Source organism: Carlito syrichta, unplaced genomic scaffold, assembly GCF_000164805.1.
Source record: "Carlito syrichta isolate Samal-C Ts95f unplaced genomic scaffold, Tarsius_syrichta-2.0.1 Scaffold303189, whole genome shotgun sequence".
Taxonomy (NCBI): domain Eukaryota; kingdom Metazoa; phylum Chordata; class Mammalia; order Primates; family Tarsiidae; genus Carlito; species Carlito syrichta.
Window position 1 is genome coordinate 190,776 of NW_007247285.1, and position 17,242 is coordinate 208,017.

General features: G+C 50.8%; 1 protein-coding gene across 1 annotated transcript in view; it reads left to right on the forward strand.

The window, feature by feature from the left end:
• Positions 1-17,242, forward strand: part of CUNH16orf96 (chromosome unknown C16orf96 homolog) — a 51,857-nt gene that overhangs the window by 19,064 nt on the left and 15,551 nt on the right. The window contains exons 2-9 of the mRNA XM_021712335.1: positions 754-858; positions 1,972-2,052; positions 2,246-2,332; positions 2,462-3,692; positions 7,382-7,467; positions 7,788-7,898; positions 14,530-14,604; positions 16,051-16,215. Of these exons, the coding sequence (XP_021568010.1) occupies positions 754-858; positions 1,972-2,052; positions 2,246-2,332; positions 2,462-3,692; positions 7,382-7,467; positions 7,788-7,898; positions 14,530-14,604; positions 16,051-16,215 (1,941 nt within the window). The remainder of the gene's footprint in view (positions 1-753; positions 859-1,971; positions 2,053-2,245; positions 2,333-2,461; positions 3,693-7,381; positions 7,468-7,787; positions 7,899-14,529; positions 14,605-16,050; positions 16,216-17,242) is intronic.

Genomic DNA, 17,242 nt, shown 5'->3' on the forward strand with positions numbered 1-17,242 from the left:
GTCTCGCCTGCCCAGGCGGGTCTCAAACCTGCGGGTTCAGGCAATCCACTCACCTCAGCCTCCCAAAGGCGCGGGATTACAGGCTGAGCCACCAAGCCCGGCTCTGCCATTTTTCTATTTGTTATTTTTGTTAACTCAATGTCTAACTATGTACTAGGACCTTTGTATACATTATCACATTTTTTTATACTCATTTATGGTTGATGAACCTAAAACCTAGAAGGATGCAGTAACAGCCCCAGTCAGTGTAGAGCTGAGCTGTGGGCCCACTCTTGCAACCATCAGCTCTTGCCTAGAAGTTTCCTTACTGATCCTTTGACTTTCCCTCTTGCTCTCCCAGAGCAAATCTCCACATGCAGCCTCAGAGAGCCCTTTAAAAATGTAAGTTCAAGCACGTCTCCCCTGATTCTGATCCTCCAATGGCACCACCCAGGAGTAGGCTGTGCTTCTTCCTTCAGTAGTTATTTTGGCTGGCGTCTATCATACAGGAAAGGGCAGGAGATGCTTCATGATGAGTTACTGAATATACCCAAACACAGATTTGCCTCCCTTCCATCCAGGTCACTTGGAACTCAGAGCACTATTGGCTTTAGTATCGTTTGCTGGCCTCTTGGTACACTTCAGCCTAGGCCTTGGGGGAGCCAAGAAGACCCCTCAGACAATGCTATCACCAGAAAGCTTCCACTTGTCACTTGCCTTCTCCCCTGGCCACATCCAACTTCACATTTTCTCCTCCTCTTTCTCCCTCTTCAGTCGATGAAGACCCTGCAGGATTTGCTCACTGATCTTTATGCACTCAGAGTCACCACTGAAACCCTCAGGAAGGATGTGGACATGCTGAAGGACATGTTTGAAAAGGTAGTCCCTCCCCAGCATCTGCCATGTTAGTCATGTTGCTCAGGCCTCTGAGAGTTGAGACTGTAAGGAAAATCTCAGAAGCTTGTTTTTAGTCCAAGAATGCAGAGGAGGGGCTGACATAAACCCAGCCACTTGGCCTGTCCCACTGAACTCTCTGCGACTCCACCATGCTCCTTACCCTTGTGTTATGACATCAATTATAAGTGATAGAAATCAAGTTCATCAAGATAAGAGATTTGTCTCATTTACTAAAAAGTTCAGCAATACCTTCAGGTACAGCCAGATCTAGATGCTCACACAACATTGGTCATCTATCAGTGACATTTTCTTCTGGATTGGCTTCATTCTTGGGTAGGTGTTCCCCAAATCTTGGCAACTCCAGGCTTACAGTCTACCAACTTAATGGAAATAGCACCCCTTCCTCTTCTAGAAAGCTGTGTTTACACGGAAAAGTAGAATAAGCCTAATACAGGCATACATACTAGCTCCTTCTATAGCCACATGCCATCAATCTAAACATGTTCTAACAGCCTACCATGCATGGAAGGACACAGAATCCCTGAAGCACAAAGCAAGCACCCCTTAGTCTTCAGCTGATGAATCAGAACTGGGATCTGAAGCCAGGTCACCCCCAGGTTTAACAATTTGACCCAAAGAGTGTGATTTTCCTGTCACCCCCGGTTCACAGGTCAGTGCATGCATTTGATCATCATGCAACTGTGAGGACTTCAGTCTTGGGCTGGGTGGCTCCCATCTGAGCAGAAAGGGCACTGTCAGGAAGCTGCATCATAGACTACTAAAAGGGATCCTCTGGGCAAATCTGCTTGGGACACAGTATCTTCTTGGCTCATCTGGAGATTCTTAATGTGTTTTTGCCCATTCAAGGCTCTGAGAAGACCTGCAGTACCATTAGTTGAATGCATTTTCGCCCAGCATTTCCCAAACAGATTTGCCCGTGGGACTCTTTTCTGCCCCTTCCCTGCTCCCCGGGAAACACTGGCTTAGGAATCCATTTTTGCTTCTCAAGCTCTTAGTCACCCAGAGAGGTGGGAAGAGGCAGGGACAGGACCAGAACCTGCTACCCCCAACCCGCACACCTGGCTCATTTGACAGATGCACAAGGAAAAAATGAAGATTTTCTCTGATGACTTGAGAGCACATAACCAGAAGATGATTGCGCTGCAGCGAGATGTGGTGAGGCCCATGGCCCTGGTCCTCCCTCCCCAGGCCCCGCCTTCAGTGTCCGGGGCGCTGGGGTGGGGTGGGGTGAGGAGAACCTAGCCTGGAAAAGTTTCTCTGCAAGTGTGGGGGTCAGTGTGAGTGGGAGCACCTGGGGACGCCGCACCCTCGAGGCTCACACCCCTCATTCCCCACTCCCACCCCACAGAGTTCCCTCCAGGACAAGCTTCACGCCATCCCCAAATCCGAGGACATGGTGCTTTGGACTGGCCTCCACGAGGCCATGTTCACCCCGGTGAGTGAAGGAGGAAGAGGAGGAACGGCAGAGGGTCCTAGGAGGTGGCAGGAAGGAGGGGAGCAGGCAGCTGACTGGGGGGGGGCCTGTGAGAGACCGGTCCAGCCTCCTCTGCCCCCTCTTCCACAGGAAACTGCTCCACCACGGCAGGACATGTCCACCGCGTGGCAGACCACGGAGCCACTCCCAGTGGCTGCCATGGCACAGACCTCCAAACTCCTGGAAGCTGCTCCTTCCATCCACGTCACTGAGCCCTTCCAAAGCCCCAAGCCCCTGCAGACCATCTACAGTTATGAGGGCCTGGGGCACCTGCAGGAGGAGTCTACCAGTTCAGTTTCTCTCAGTGGCACCCAGGAGCAGGGCCAGCCTCTGGTGCTCAAGCCTGGGCATGTGCCTGAGCCTGGGTCTGCGCCTGAGCCTGGGCTGGAGCCTGAGCCCACAACTGCACTGGGGCCCATGCCAGGGCCCAGTGTGACGCCTGAGTTCAGGCCAGCCCCATGGCCTGCATTTGGACCTGGGCCTGCCCCAGGCATCCAGCCCCCATCACGGAGAGGCTGGCCTGTTCCCACTTGGTCTTTCTGGGACTTGGACTTCCTGCCGCCCACTCAGCGCTCCAGGGCCCCGCCACCAGCCACAGAGCTCGGCTCGGCGTGGCCTCCTCCACTGCAGCTACACCCGGCCCGCCAGCTCTCAGCTGTGGAAGAAAAGGAGGAGGAGTATTACGCCTCCTACCTGAAATTCTTTCAGGACAGGGCCACCAAGGATGCAGCCCGCAAGGAGGGGACTCCCAAGGGCAGAGCCCGCAAGGAGGGGGCCCCCAAGGATGGGGCTCCCGGGGAAGCACATCACAAGGGTGCCTCGTCTGCCATTCAACAGATGAAAACCACCGCTACTGCTGCCGCCGCCGCAGCTGCAGCCTATGCTGCTGCTGCAAGATCAGCAGCCCGGGCAGCCAGGGTCGCCGCCAAGGCGGTCAGGAATGCCCCTGCCACCAAAATGGCCACCCTGGCAACAGTTGTAGCCTCATCCGGGCCCTTGGGGGCCTTTGCAGATGTCCTGGGAGCAGGGTCTTCCCGTGGGGCCACAGACCCCCTGGCCGTGGATGATGAGGGCAAGGAGCTGGAAGACTCCGAGGGCTACGAAGACTTCTCTCTCTCATACTCTGTGGTGAACCTCACTCCCACTACAGCCCTGTCCCAGGCCATGCTGGCTGCCAAGCAGGCCGAGACCCCTGAAGACAAGAAGGAAGCTGTCAGATATTCCATGAGCCACATAGCCCAGATGCCTGTCAAACATGACACCCTGAAGGAAGAATTTGCCCAGCTGTCATCCGAGCTGAACCAGCGCTTGACTTATCTAGGTAGGCCCAACCTCGCCCTGGGAAGGCAGCAGGGGCTTCAGCCCTCCCTGCAGCCTTCAAGAAGCGCCTCCTCCCCTTCCTTTGACTCCCCTAACAAAAATCTACATTCAGCCTTTAGCCATTCATTCCTTTGGCTTAGGCATTCGCCTCTTACGAGTCTATTCTTTCATGTTGAATGTACAGTGAGGTCTTAGGAAAGAGAGGCTGTTAAAGTTGGCATGTGGCCAGGTTCGGTGGCTCAGCCTGTAATCCCAGCACTTTGGGAGGCCGAGGCAAGTGGATTGCCTGAACCCGCAGGTTTGAGACCAGCCCAGGCAAGTTGGCGAGACCTCGTCTCTGCAATCAATCAGTAAATAAATTAGCTGGGTTTGATAGCGCATGCCTATAGTTCTGGCTATTTGGAAGGCTGGGGCTGAAGGATTGCCAGAGCCCAGCAGGTCGACACTGGAGTGGCTGTGAGTATGCCATGGCAGTCCAGCCTGGGCGACAGAGTGAGACTCCAACTCAAAATAAAATAAAATAAAATAAAATGTTTGACATGTAAGGAAAATTGCATGTCAGTATTACTCTTGAAAACTTCTGGCCGGGCTCGGTTGCTTGCCTGTAATCCCAGCACTTTGGGAGGCCGAGGCGAGTGGATTGCTTGAGCCCACGGGTTCAAGACTAGCCTAAACAACTTGGGGAGACCTTGACTCTACAATATATCAAATATCAGTTGGGCATGGTAGCACATGACTGTAGTTCCGGCTACTTGGATGGCTAAGGTAGACAGATCGCCGGAAGCCAGCAGGTCGACTGTGGGGTGACCGTGAGTGTACCACTACACTCCAGCCTGGGCGATGGAGTGAGACTCCAACTCAAAGAAAAAAAAAGGAAAACTCCTTTGCAGTAGTCCATAAAACAGTACTGTACTATACTGGCTGGGTACAGTGGCTCATACCTGTAATCTCAGAACTTTGAAAGGCCAAGGCAGGAGGATTGCTTGAGGTCAGGCGTTTAAGACCAGCCTGGGCAACATCACAAGACCCTGTCTACAAAAAAATTTAAAAATTAGCTGGTGGCCAGGCTTGGTCGTTCACACTCATAATCCTAGCACTTTGGGAGGTGGAGACCAGAGGATGCCTGAGCCCAGGGGTTCAAGACCCACCTGCGCAACTTGGTGAGACCTCGTCTCTACAATAAGTCACAAAATGCCTGTATTTCCAGCTACTTGGAAGGCTGAGGCGGAAGGATCACCTGAGCCCAGCAGGTCAAAGCTGTGGTAACCATGAGTTGCCACTGCACTCCAGCCTGGGCAACAGAGATTTGAACTCAGAAAAAAAAAAAAATACATGACCTTAATGGCCACCATTCCGGGTAGCAGCGGACCGTGGATTTTCTTCCCATTCTCCTGTATACTCATGGAGGCTAACGGAAAGCAGAAAGGTCTATGCTGTTGCTTTTCAGCCTTGAGCTCACCTCTGAGTCTCTGGAAGGCTTAAAACATATGGCTGGGCCCACTCTGGAGTTTCTGACTCAGTCCATCTGGGCGTGGCTTAAGCCTTTTTGTTTCTACCGCTTTCCCACGTGACGCTGATGCTAGGGACCTGGGGAACCCACCATGAGACCCACTGCCCGGTACTCTCTGAATCATTCTCTGACTCTTTCGTCTCTGTCAAGTGCAACAGTTGAAAGAACCTAAATCTAGTCCTTATGTGGCACTACCCCAATGGGCAGTGCTAGTCCACACTCCTGGGAAACAGAACAACTTCACATAGCTAAAAAGAACCATATAACAGCCGGGCTCGGTGGCTCAGCCTGTAATCCCGCGCCTTTGAGAGGCTGAGGTGAGTGGGTTGCCCGAGCCCGTGGGTTCGAGACCCGCCTGGGCAGGCGAGACCTCATCTCTACAATAAATCAAAAAAATTAGCCGGGCGTGGTAGCACACGCCTGTAGTTCCGGCTACTTGGAAGGCTGAGGCGGAAGGCTCGCCGGAGCCCAGCAGGTCAAGGCTGCAGTGGCCGGGAGCGGCCACTGCACTCCAGTCTGGGTGACAGAGTGAGACTCCAACTCAAAAAAAAAAAAAAAAAAAAAAAAAAAAAGAACCATATAACATCCATGAATACTGGTACAAAGCCAAGATTATAACAGTAACACATTAATTTTTTTTTTAAAGATGAGGTTTCATTCAGTCACCCAGGCTGGAGTACAGTGGCATAATCATAGCTCACTGCAGCACTGGGATCGAGCAATCCTTCTGCCTCAGCCTCCCAAGTAACTGGGACTACAGGTGTGTGCCACCACACCTGGCTAATTTTTAAATTTTATTTTGTAGAGAGGGGTTCTTGCTATGTTGCCCAGGCTAGTCTCGAACTCCTGGCCTCAAGCAATCCTCCTGCGTTGGCCTCCCAAAGTGCTAGAATTATAGGTGTGAGTCACTATGTCTGGCTGTAAATTTAAATTTAAAACATAAAGCAATAATTGCCCAAATTCTACTTCTGGCTACCTGCCATTTTTATTAAGAAAACTAAAGTTCAATTGTAAGGCTTATCTTGGCCTTGATTTTTCTTATATTCCTAGTCATGTCATTTACATTATATCTGGCCTCATAACTGGTTATACGCTACTTTTGTGTGGTGTGATAATACATGTCATATACTGTACTAAATAAGGTGCTTCATGGCTTTGCTCATTTTGAAAGGGAGTTGGGCAGTAAATTCTGGGGGGTTCTTTAGGTCTTTGCTGTCTGATTGGTCCCCACAAGCTATGTGTGTCTGTTGAGCAATTGAAATGTGGCAAGTTCAAATTCAGATGTGCTCCAAATGTGAAATACACACTGGATGTTTAGTATAAGTTTGTAAACAATCTTATTGATAACTTTTAAATTCCATATTAAGTGATACTTTTTTGTACATATTGGGTTAAATAAAATATTTTATTAAAATTAACTTTGCCGTCGGGCTCGGTGGCTCAGCCTGTAATCCCGCGCTTTGGGAGGCCGAGGTGAGTGGTTTGCCTGAGCCCGCGGGTTCAAGACTCGCCTGGGCAACTTGGTGAGACCTCATCTCTACAATAAATCAAAAAATCAGCCGGGTATGGTAGTGCATGCCTATAATTCCGGTTACTCGGAAGGCTGAGGCGGAAGGATCTCCAGAGCCCAGCGGGTCAAGGCTGCGGTGGCCATGAGCGGCCACTGCATTCCAGTCTGGACGACGGAGTGAGACTCCAACTCAAAAAAAAAAAAAATTAAATTTGCCAGATGTAGTGGCTCATGCCTAAAACTCCAGCACTTTGGGAGACTGAAATGAGAGATTAGCTTGAGTCCAGGAGTTCAAGACAAGCCTGGGCAACATAGCAAGACCCTATCTCTACAAAAATGAAAAATTAACTAGGCATAGTGGTGAGCGCCTGTAGTTCCAACTACTTGGGAGGCTGAGGCAGGAGGATCACTAGGAGCCCACTCCCCTCCAGCTTGGATAGCAGAGCAAGACAGTGTCTCAAAAAATAAAATAAAATGTATTAACTTCACCTCTTTTTAGCGTTTCTGGGGAAAAAAAAATTAAGGAAATAAAAATTTCCCAGCGTTCCCCCAGCTCAGTGTGCTTCTGTTGGGCGGTGCTGCCTAGGATGCCTCATGAGGGAGCAGCTGAAGCTCTGGGAGCCATCTTCCTCCGTCTCGCCCCCAGCAGCCACCCCTTCTTTGTTTCCAGCCAACATGAGAGGCTCTTCCAGCCTTGGAACAACGGTGGATACATTGCAGGAAGAGATTGGCAGCCTCCAGAAGTCCAGGCTAAAGGTCAGTGTCTCTGGCAGAGAAGCTCTTCTGAGGCGCTGATGGCTGACGGAAGACACCTTGACCTAGCACACCCTCCCAGAAGTCGCAAAGGACGGGGGGGGAGGGGGCAAGCACATGGGCCTGGAAAGCAGCTGCACTTGTGTGAAGGCAGATCCGCGGGAGTGGGGGGGCTGACGGACGGGGGGCTTCCCGGTTCCTCCTACCAGGTGTCTCAGGGGGCTCTTGAGATGGCAAAGGGAGACACACGGATCCTGGACACCCTTCCCGGCTGAGGCGACCTCTGGAGCAGAGGCCTGGACGTCTGTATCTCCCCCTTTCAGGAGGAGGAGTTGGAGAGAATATGGGGCAGCCAGATGGAGATGATGAAGGGTCACTACCTCATGCTGGACAAGACGGTGGAGAAGTTGCAGTTCCGCATGGACGAGTTCAAGGTTCGGAGGCTGCACAGGCCCGAGACGGGCTGGTCGGGGCACCGTCCTTACTGGGACCCTCAGACCCTCCCCAAGCATTCGCAGAAGGTGGGACGCCCTGAAGGCTGGGGAGCCAGTGGGCATTTCACTGTGTGCAAATCATACTTCCATGAAAAGCAAACAGATCCCGCCACCAACCACACGCCTACCAGCAGAAGGCCCCGGACAGTGTCCATCTGTTGACCTCTGGGTCGCTGTCCCTAGAAGGGCCGAGTATAGCCTCCATGATATTTGCTGAATGAACCAATGAGCGAATAAGAGGGTTTCTTATGCCAACTGTTACTTCGTAACATTTCCCCTAAAGCGGGGTTGGCGGGGAGCAAAGCTCTTTCCTGAGTTCTCAGCACACAGGGCCTTTCTGGAACAGCAGAGTTGCGAATGAGATACATGTGAAAATGAAGACAGAGCTTCTCCCCAGGGGCTTACCCAGCTAGACACCTTCTCGGTGGGCCCGAAGGCTCCTGACATGCTGAGCTGGCCTAATGACCTGGTCACATAGTCCTCAGGACCTGCCCAGTCCGGCCTGTACCTTGTCCTAGACATGACCCAGATTCGTGGAGAGGGGACCAAGAAGGGGCTCCCGAAGGAGGGAATGACCTTCCCCGAAAGTAGAAAAATTTAAAATGGCAAGCAAAACCAAGGCTGTTTCCATGGAGGCCTCTGATCGTAGGCCGGGGGGCTGTTCTTGGGATGCACTGGGCTGTGGGGACGGAGAAGGACCAAAACAAGGTCACGAAAGATCCCTCCCAAGGTCAGCAAGTGGTGTAGTGGGGCTGGGACCACTCAGAGCAACTTTGAATGGAAGAGAGTTCATAAAAGGGGAAGCTTTTTTTTTTGTTTTTGAGACAAGAGTCTTACTCTGTCACCCAGGCTGGAGTGCAGTGGCACAATCCTAGCTCACTGTAACCTCAAACTCCTGGGTTCAAGATCCTCCCACCTCAGCCTTCAGAGTAGCTGCAACTACTGGTTTGCACCACCACCCTTGGCTAATTAAAAAAAATTTTTTTAAGCCGGACGCAGTGGCTCACGCTTGTAATCCCAGCACTTTGGGAGGCGGAGGTGACTCACGCTTGTAATCCCAGCACTTTGGGAGGCAGAGGTGAGAGGATTACTTGAGCTCAGGGGTTCGAGACTAGCCTGAGAAACATGGCGAGACCTCGTCTCTACAGTAAGTCAAAAAAATCAGCCAGGCATAGTAGTGCATGCCTGTGGTTCCAGCTACTTGGAAGGCTGAGGCAGAAGGATCGCCTGAGCCCAGCAGGTTGAGGCTGTGGTGGCTGTGAGCATGCCACCGCAGTCTAGCCTGGGCGACAGAGTGAGACTCCAACTCAAAACAAAAACAAAGACAAAAAACAAATTATTTTTAAGAGATGGAGTCTAGCTATGTTACCCAGGTTAGTCTCAAACCTCTGGCCTCAAGTAATCCTCCTGCCTTGGCCTTCGAAAACATGGCTTCCAGCCAGACCTGGTGGCTCATGCCTGTAATCCCAGCACTTTAGGAAACTGTGATAGGAGGATAGCTTGAGCCCAGGAGTTCAAGGCTGCAGTGAGCTGTAATCAAGCCACTGCACTCCAGCCTGGGCAACAGAACGAGACCCTGTCTTTAAGAAAAGAAAGGGGGAAACCAATTCCTAGCTTGAGAAGTGGGGACAGAAAAGAGTTGGCTGTCTTTAGGGATGCTGGGCTGGGAATGGGTGGAGGACACACAGGGTTACATGCTCACACCAGGTCTCCCGCCAACACTCCTCTTCAAAGAGGCCTGGGTGACCACGTTCTGGAGACATCTTGGTGCCCTTCCTCTATGGGAACTGCAGCCAGTTCCATTCAGCATGTCTGACACATGCCCAACACCATACCAGGACCTGCACAGGGGTCTGGAGTCTACCTCCACATCTGTAGTTGTCACCCACTGGGGGACACTCCAGCATATGAGACCCTGTGGAACTGTGCTGAAACGAAACACGTCCGCCTTTGTCCCGACTTCCTTCCTGGCTTGTGAGGCATCGAGGTTTAACTGTCTGTGAAAATGGACCCTGGAAGAACCTGGAACAAGGCTTTGTATACAGCACACAATTCATTAACTCTTTCCCAAACAATACATGTGAAAGAGATCGGCAACCCTGTCCAGCTTTTCTAGTAGAGAAACGAGGGGAGCATGGTTCTGTCAAAGCTTCTGGAACAGGGAGGAGCCACCGCTGCCACTGCTTTCCCTGGTGTTTGTATGAGGATGTTATGAGCATGACATCTGGCCAAGCATCTGTTCACCCAGCAAATGTTATTGAGCATTCACACTGCACCAGGCACCCTTCTGGGCACTGGTGACACAGTGGCAACAGGACACCATCCAGGCCTGCTTGTTTGGGGTGGTGGCGGATTTTTTGGGGGAGGAGGATTATTGTAGAGACAAGGTCTCACCAAGTTGCCCAGGTTGGTCTCAAACTCTGGGTTCAGACAACCTCTCGCCTCAGTCTCCCAAAGTGCTGGGATTACAAGCATGAATCACTGCGCCTGGCTTGAATTTTTGTTTTTAACTGAAATATAACTTATGCACAGTAAAATATAAGAGCACGATTCATTTTTACCCACTTATATACTCATGCGATTGCTATTATCAAGACAGGAACATTTCCATCACCTTAGAAGGCTCCCTTTCCCAGGAAGTATCCATTGTCCAGAGGTAGCCACTGTTCTGTTTTCTGTCACCCTAGATTTGTTTTGCCTGGTTTTGCCTTGTGTAAATGGAATTCTATGGTCTGTTTATCTCTGACTCCATGATCTTCTGGAGCTTAGGGAGATGTCTTTGTAGAAGAAAGACCTCCACAAACCACTTCGTGTAGAAAGATGGGACCCCTGGCTGGGCATGGGAGAACATGCCTATAGTCCCAGCTACTTAGAGGCTGAGGCAGGAAGACTGGTTGAGCCCAGGAGTCGGAGGTGGCAGTGAGCTATGATCACACCACTGCCCTCCAGCCTGGGTGACAGAGCAAGACCTTGTCTCTAAAAAAACAAAAACAAAAAATCCTTATAAACTTAAACAGCTCACTGGATTTTAGGAGTGATCAAATGAAGTAATGTGTAGAAATAATATGCAAAGTGAATAAATTTTTAGAAATGGAAAAGGAAGGACGGCTCGTTCCCATCAAGGAGAATATCTAAGACTTCTTACAGAACAACCCCTGTGGGATGGCTGCATGGATACCAGTGGCTTCACAAACTTCGGGGGGTGTAGTGGGTTGAATGGTGGCCCCCACAAAAGATATCCCCATGTCCTAATTCCTGGAACCTGCGAATGTGACTTTATTTGAAAAAAGGTCTCTGCAGATATAAGTGAGGATCTCGAGATGAGATCCCTCTGCATTACCTGGGAGGACACTAAACCCAATAAAATGTTCTTACAAGAGAGAAGAGATGGAAGTTTAAGACGCCCAGGGGAGGAGGCCACAAGAAGGTGAAGGTAGAGGTTAGAATGATGTGGCCACAAGCCAAGGGATGCCAGAAAGTTCCAGAGGCTGAAAGAGGTGAGGAGGCGAGGAAGGAGCCTTCTCTAGAGACTTTGGAGGGAGCTTGGCCCTCCCAGACTTTGTTGCTGGACTTTTGGCCTCTACAACAGGGACAGAATATGGTTCTGTTTTTTGTTTTTTTTTTTTTGAGTTGGAGTCTCACTCTGTCGCCCAGACTGGAGTGCAATGGCCGCTTGCGGCCACTGCAGCCTCGACCTGCTGGGCTCTGGCGATCCTTCTGCCTCAGCCTTCCAAGTAGCTGGAATTACAGGCATGCGCTACGATGCCCGGCTGATTTTTTTTTTTTTTAATTTATTGTAGAGATGAGGTCTCGCTGCCCAGGCGGGTCTTGAACCCACGGGCTCAGGCAATCCACTCACCTCAGCCTCCCAAAGGCACGGGATTACAGGCTGAGCCACCGAGCCTGGCTGGTTCTGTTGTGTTAAGCCACCCTGTCAGGGGTAATTAGTTATGGCAGCCACAGGACAGTAAGATGGGGGTTTCCATGGTCCTCGAAGTCAGGTTTAGGTGATGGGTGTCCCTGAGGGATAGGGGACACAGCTTTGTCTGAGCCACACGTCTGAGGTGCCCAGGAGTCCGAAGAGTCAAAGCCATAGGCCACGGTCCCTCTTCACCCAGCCATAGATCGGCAAGTGTTGGGGCCCTTTGCAGACCTGTCTGCGGGCGCAGTTCCTACCAGGAACCTCACTGTGAGAAAGGACAGGCGTGATCACCATGGGGAGAGGGCTGAGAGCCTCTGAAGTGTTTGTCTCAGAGTGTTTGCCCCTAAGAACACAGCAGGAGATAATCAAAGCTAGAATCATTCTTACTGATTCTACGGAAACATTACGGAAAACATCGCCAGTGGACAAGGGTCTTGATAAGGCCATGTCTGCATTGCAGAATAATTCCTGGAACAGACTGTTATATCCACAGCTCTGGCTTGGTACAGGAGAAGACCCATTGCTACTGTCTGCCAGGAACCTTCTAGATACTATTTCTAGTCCCCTCAACAACTTTGGAAGAGGAGTGGAATTAATGCCATTTTAAAGAAGGGAAAACAGAGACTCAGACAAAGAAACCAGCCCAAGCCCGCCCTGCTGTGAGGGGTCCCGGTACAGCAGCTCAGAGCACAGGCTTTGAGAGGAATACACTTGGTTTGAATCCTGCTGCCACTTGCTGGGTTTATCAGTTTCCTGTGACTGTTGAAACAAATGTCCACAGACTGGGTGTCTGGCGATGGTAGAAACCTATTCTCTCCCCCGTTGTGGAGGCTGAAAGTCTAAAGCCAGGTATCTCAGGGCCATGTTCCATCTGAGGTCTCCAGTGGAGACTCTTCTTTGCTTCTTCTGGATTCTGGTGGCTCCAGGTGTCCCTTCGCATGTAGCAGCAACACTGCAGTCTCTGCCTCTGTGGTCACATGGCCTTTTCCTGTGGGTCTCTGTGTATTCACGTGGCCTTCTCTTATGAGGACATCAGTTGCTGGATTCGGGGTCCACCCTAATCCATCATGACCTCATGTTAACTAATTGCATCTGGGAAGACCCTTATTATTCCCAGATAAGGCCAGGTTCGCAGGTTCCGGGTGGACATGAAGTTGTGGGGAGCCCCTATTCAACCCAGCACACATGGGACCCTGGCAGTGGAAGTGAGAGGGTTCCACCCGATCATTCCTCTAGATTGCAATCCGTTGGCAATATACGTCAAGAGCCAAGTGTGGATCTAAGTACTAAGGTTGGTACTGATAGTTCTGAAAGCCTAGCAGGTTGGCGGAGGTGCCTGGACTCGAGACTAAAGCAGGAATGTCTTCCCAAATCCCCATTCTTCTTGCTATACCATGGCACCCGCCTGTGGGGCACCCACATGGATGGAGCTTTGCATTAATTACAACGGGCTCAGCACTGAATAACACAAAACCCCAAAATAACTCAAACAAGGTATAAGTGCACTTCTCTTTCACATCCAAGAAACCCAGATGATCAACTCAGAGCTGGCATGGTGCTCCATAGTGTTGAAGACCCAAGTTCCAATTTGCTTGTGATTTCCATTCACAAAGACACCTCATGGCCCAAGATGGCTGCTAGTGCTCCAATCATTAACTCTTCGTTCAAACCAGCAACAAAGAGAATAAAGGATGGATATGATTAAAGACACTTGCCCACTTCTGTTTACACCCCAGTGGTCACACTAAGCTATAAGGCAGACTGTGAAATCAAGTCTTGATTCTGGGCAACTGGGTTCCAGTTAAAAGTCAGAGTTCTATTCCTAAGGGTGACAGGGAGACCAGAAGGGAGAAGCTAAAGCCTGTTCACAGCTTTGAAAAGTATCCCACTTTCCACCTCTTCCCCGGAACACAGGAGACTCTTCCCAAGCAGATCAACTGCTGCCCCCATCATGGTAGGTCCGGTAAGTGGAGAGAGGGCAGAAGTAGCAGGGGAAGTTGGTTCTTTGTAGAGTCATGGGAGTAGGAAATAAGGTTTTCCCTAACACTTGGGCACAGTATGTATGGCACATGGTCAGCACTCAGTTGGTGGGAGACTGGAAGTCCCACCAGGATCCCATTACATATCCTAAGGGATGGGCTTGCTTTAAACGTCCAGGGAGCCAAGTCGTCAGTACTGGTTTGCACTTTACTTCCTTGGGTCTAACTCCCTCTGCAGGACAGTTTCTCTGATGCCACCGCCTGGGGCCTGCTTGTCCCAAGCCCCCGTGTTCCTTTCCTTCTCATCTAGGTGCCTGGAACTCTTGAGCCTGAACCTTCTGCTGTGCCTCCCACTGTACTCCAGACCGAGCAACAGAGACCCCATCTCTAAAACACAAACAAAAAAGCTGGGCATGATGGCTCACACTTGTAATCACAGCACTTTGGGAGACTGAGGCAGGAGGATTGTTTGAGCCCAGGCGGTCAAGATTGCAGTGAGCCACGGTTGTGCCACTGTACTTCAGTCTGGGCAACAGAATGAGATCTCTGACTCAAAAATAAAAGATGGCCCCATGTCCCTTCCTAGCACGTGGCAAAGGTGGAGGCAGGAGGTAGATCTTTTCCTCAAGGCGTCCTGGTCTGGCTGACAAGCCTTTGCTTCTGTTCTTAGACTCTCCAGGCTCAAATCAGAACGCTGGAAATGAACAAGGTGAATAAAAGCATGATGGAGGAGGAGCTGAGAGAGGTGAGCCTTTCCCACTTCCCAGGCCGAGCTTTGGCTCCCCTCAGGAAAACAGAGTCACCCAGGCAAAGCCAAGAAGGATGCCTTCCAGAATTTCCTTCTACCTTTATTCATATTGAAAACAAGAGTCCTCCAGCCTGGGCAACATAGTATGAGCTCTGTCTCTACAAACAACGACAAAAAGAAATTAGCTGGCATGGTGGTGTGGACCTGTAGTCCCAGTCACTCCAGAGGCTGGGGTGGGAGAATTGCTTGAGTCCAGGAGGTTGAGGCCACAGTGAGCTATGATTCTGCCACTGCACTCCAGCCCAGGAGTTTGAGACCAGCCTGGGCAACATAGACCTCATCTCTAATTCAATAGTGTGAGGAAGTGGAGACTAGAGAGATTATTCTAGATTAAAAGAGTCTCGGGAGGCTGAGTGTGGTGGCTGACAGCTGTAATCTCTAAAAAAAATTTTAAACCAGGCTCGGTGGCTCAGCCTGTAATCCCACGCCTTTGGGAGGCTGAGGTGAGTGGATTGCCTGAGCCCGCGGGTTCGAGACCCACCTGGGCAGGCGAGACCTCATCTCTATAATAAATCAAAAAATCAGCCGGGCGTGGTAGCACATGCCTGTAATTCACTTGGACGGCTGAGGCGGAAGGATCACTGGAGCCCAGCAGGTTGAGGCTGTGGTGGCCGAGAGTGGCCACTGCACTCCAGTCTGGGTGACAGAGTGAGACTCCAACTCAAAAAAAAAAAATTTTTTTTTAATTGGCCAGGCTCGCTTGGTGGCTCAGCCTGTAATCCCAGCACTTTGGGAGGTCGAGGGAGTGGACTGTCTGAGCTTGTGGGTTTGAGACCAGCCTGGGCAACTTGGCAAGACCTTGTCTCTACAATAAATCAAAAATTAGCCAGGTGTGGTACTATGCACCTGTATTTCCGGCTACTTGGAAGGTTGAGGCGAAAGGATCGCTGGAGCCCAGCAGGTGGATGCAGGGGTGGCCATAAGCATGCCACTGCACTCCAGCCTGGGCAACAAAGTGAGATTCCAACTCCAAAAAAAATTAAAAAATAAGAAATAAAAAATTAGCAAGGCATGGTGGTATCCCCCTGTAGTTCCAGTTATTTGGGAGGCTAAAGTGGAAGGATTGCCTGAGCCCAGGAAGTCGAAATTGTGATGAGCCATGATCATGCCACTGCACTTCAGCCTGGGTGACAGAGTGAGACTCCAACTCAAAAAAAAAAAAAAAAAAATCATGCATCAACTTCCCTGTTATAGGAAAACCTTGGCTTCGATCTTATGGTTGTGTTTGAGCCAGTATGGACTCCAAACTTGAATTTAAGCCAAGGCTAAAAGTCTAGGGTTCCAAATTATCAAAATCAGACTCAAGGGGAGAGGGTACTGTTTCCCAGCCTCCCCCCTGCTCTGTCCTAGCAGCCTACCTCCCTGAGCCCCCTGTCTCCCTAGAAAGCCGACAGGAGTGCCCTAGCAGGCAAGGCAAACCGGGCTGACCTGGAGATGGCGGCGACGGAGCTGCATGAGATGATTCAGGGCATGCTCTTCAATGTTACAACCCTCCAGGATGACTGGAAGAAGGCCATGGAGCAGCTCCAAAAGGATGTGAGCACCAAGGTGAGTACCCTGCATTTGGTTTCACTTGCTGTGTGGCCAGTTATCCCAGAACTTAGCAGCTTCTGACAACAAATGCTCTCTATCTCTGAGGAACAAGAATTTGGAAGCCACCCAGTGGCTTAGCTGGATGGCCCAGAGTCCCCCATGAGGCTGTAGACAAGATGGCTGGTCTCAGCTGAAGGCTCGACTGGGGCTGGATGAGCCACTTCAAAGGTGGTGCCCTCCTGTGGCTGTTGGCAAGACTCTCAGTTTTTCATCACATGGACCCGCCTTAGGGCCGCTTGAGTAGCCTCATGACATGGCAGCTGACATGCTCCAGAACAAGAGATTCAAGAGAGAAGGAAGAAGCTGCAACATCTTTTGTGCCTTATACATGGAGTCGCCCTCCGTCATCTCTGTGACATTCTGTTAGTTACACGCGTTGGCCCTATTCAGTGTGGGATGGGACTGCTCAAGGGTATGAATCCCAAGAGGTGTACCTGTGGACTCTCTTGGAGGCTAAAACCCATGGCTTTCCTGGCTGGGCAAGCAAAGAGTCATGTAGGCCAGAGGAGGGAAGTCTGCTGATGACCCCTACCATGTGCCAGACTCTGGGAAAAGGTCAGGGAGGAGTCACAGACCCTGACTCAGTGTGTACTGTCTAACAGAGAGACAAGAGCAGTCACATCAGCAATCACAATGCTACATCATTCTTGCAGTTGAGGTGGCTGGTATGGCCCAGAGAGTCAGGGTTTAGCTCTGGGTTTGAGTCCCAGCTCCATCATGAGCAGTAGCATGCCCTGAGAAAAGTTGTGTCACCGCACTGAGGCTCAGTGTTCTCATCTGTAAAATGGGGATTCATTCATTTATCAATTATGTATGGGTTCCCTAAAGTGCTGGGGCTAGAGCAGTGAGCAAAACAGACTTGGGACTTGGTCTTCGTGGAGATATGTTTAGTCAAAGAAATTAGCCGGGCTTGGTGACTCATCCTGTAATCCCACGCCTTTGGGAGGCTGAGGTGAGTGGATTGCCTGAGCCCGTGAGTTCG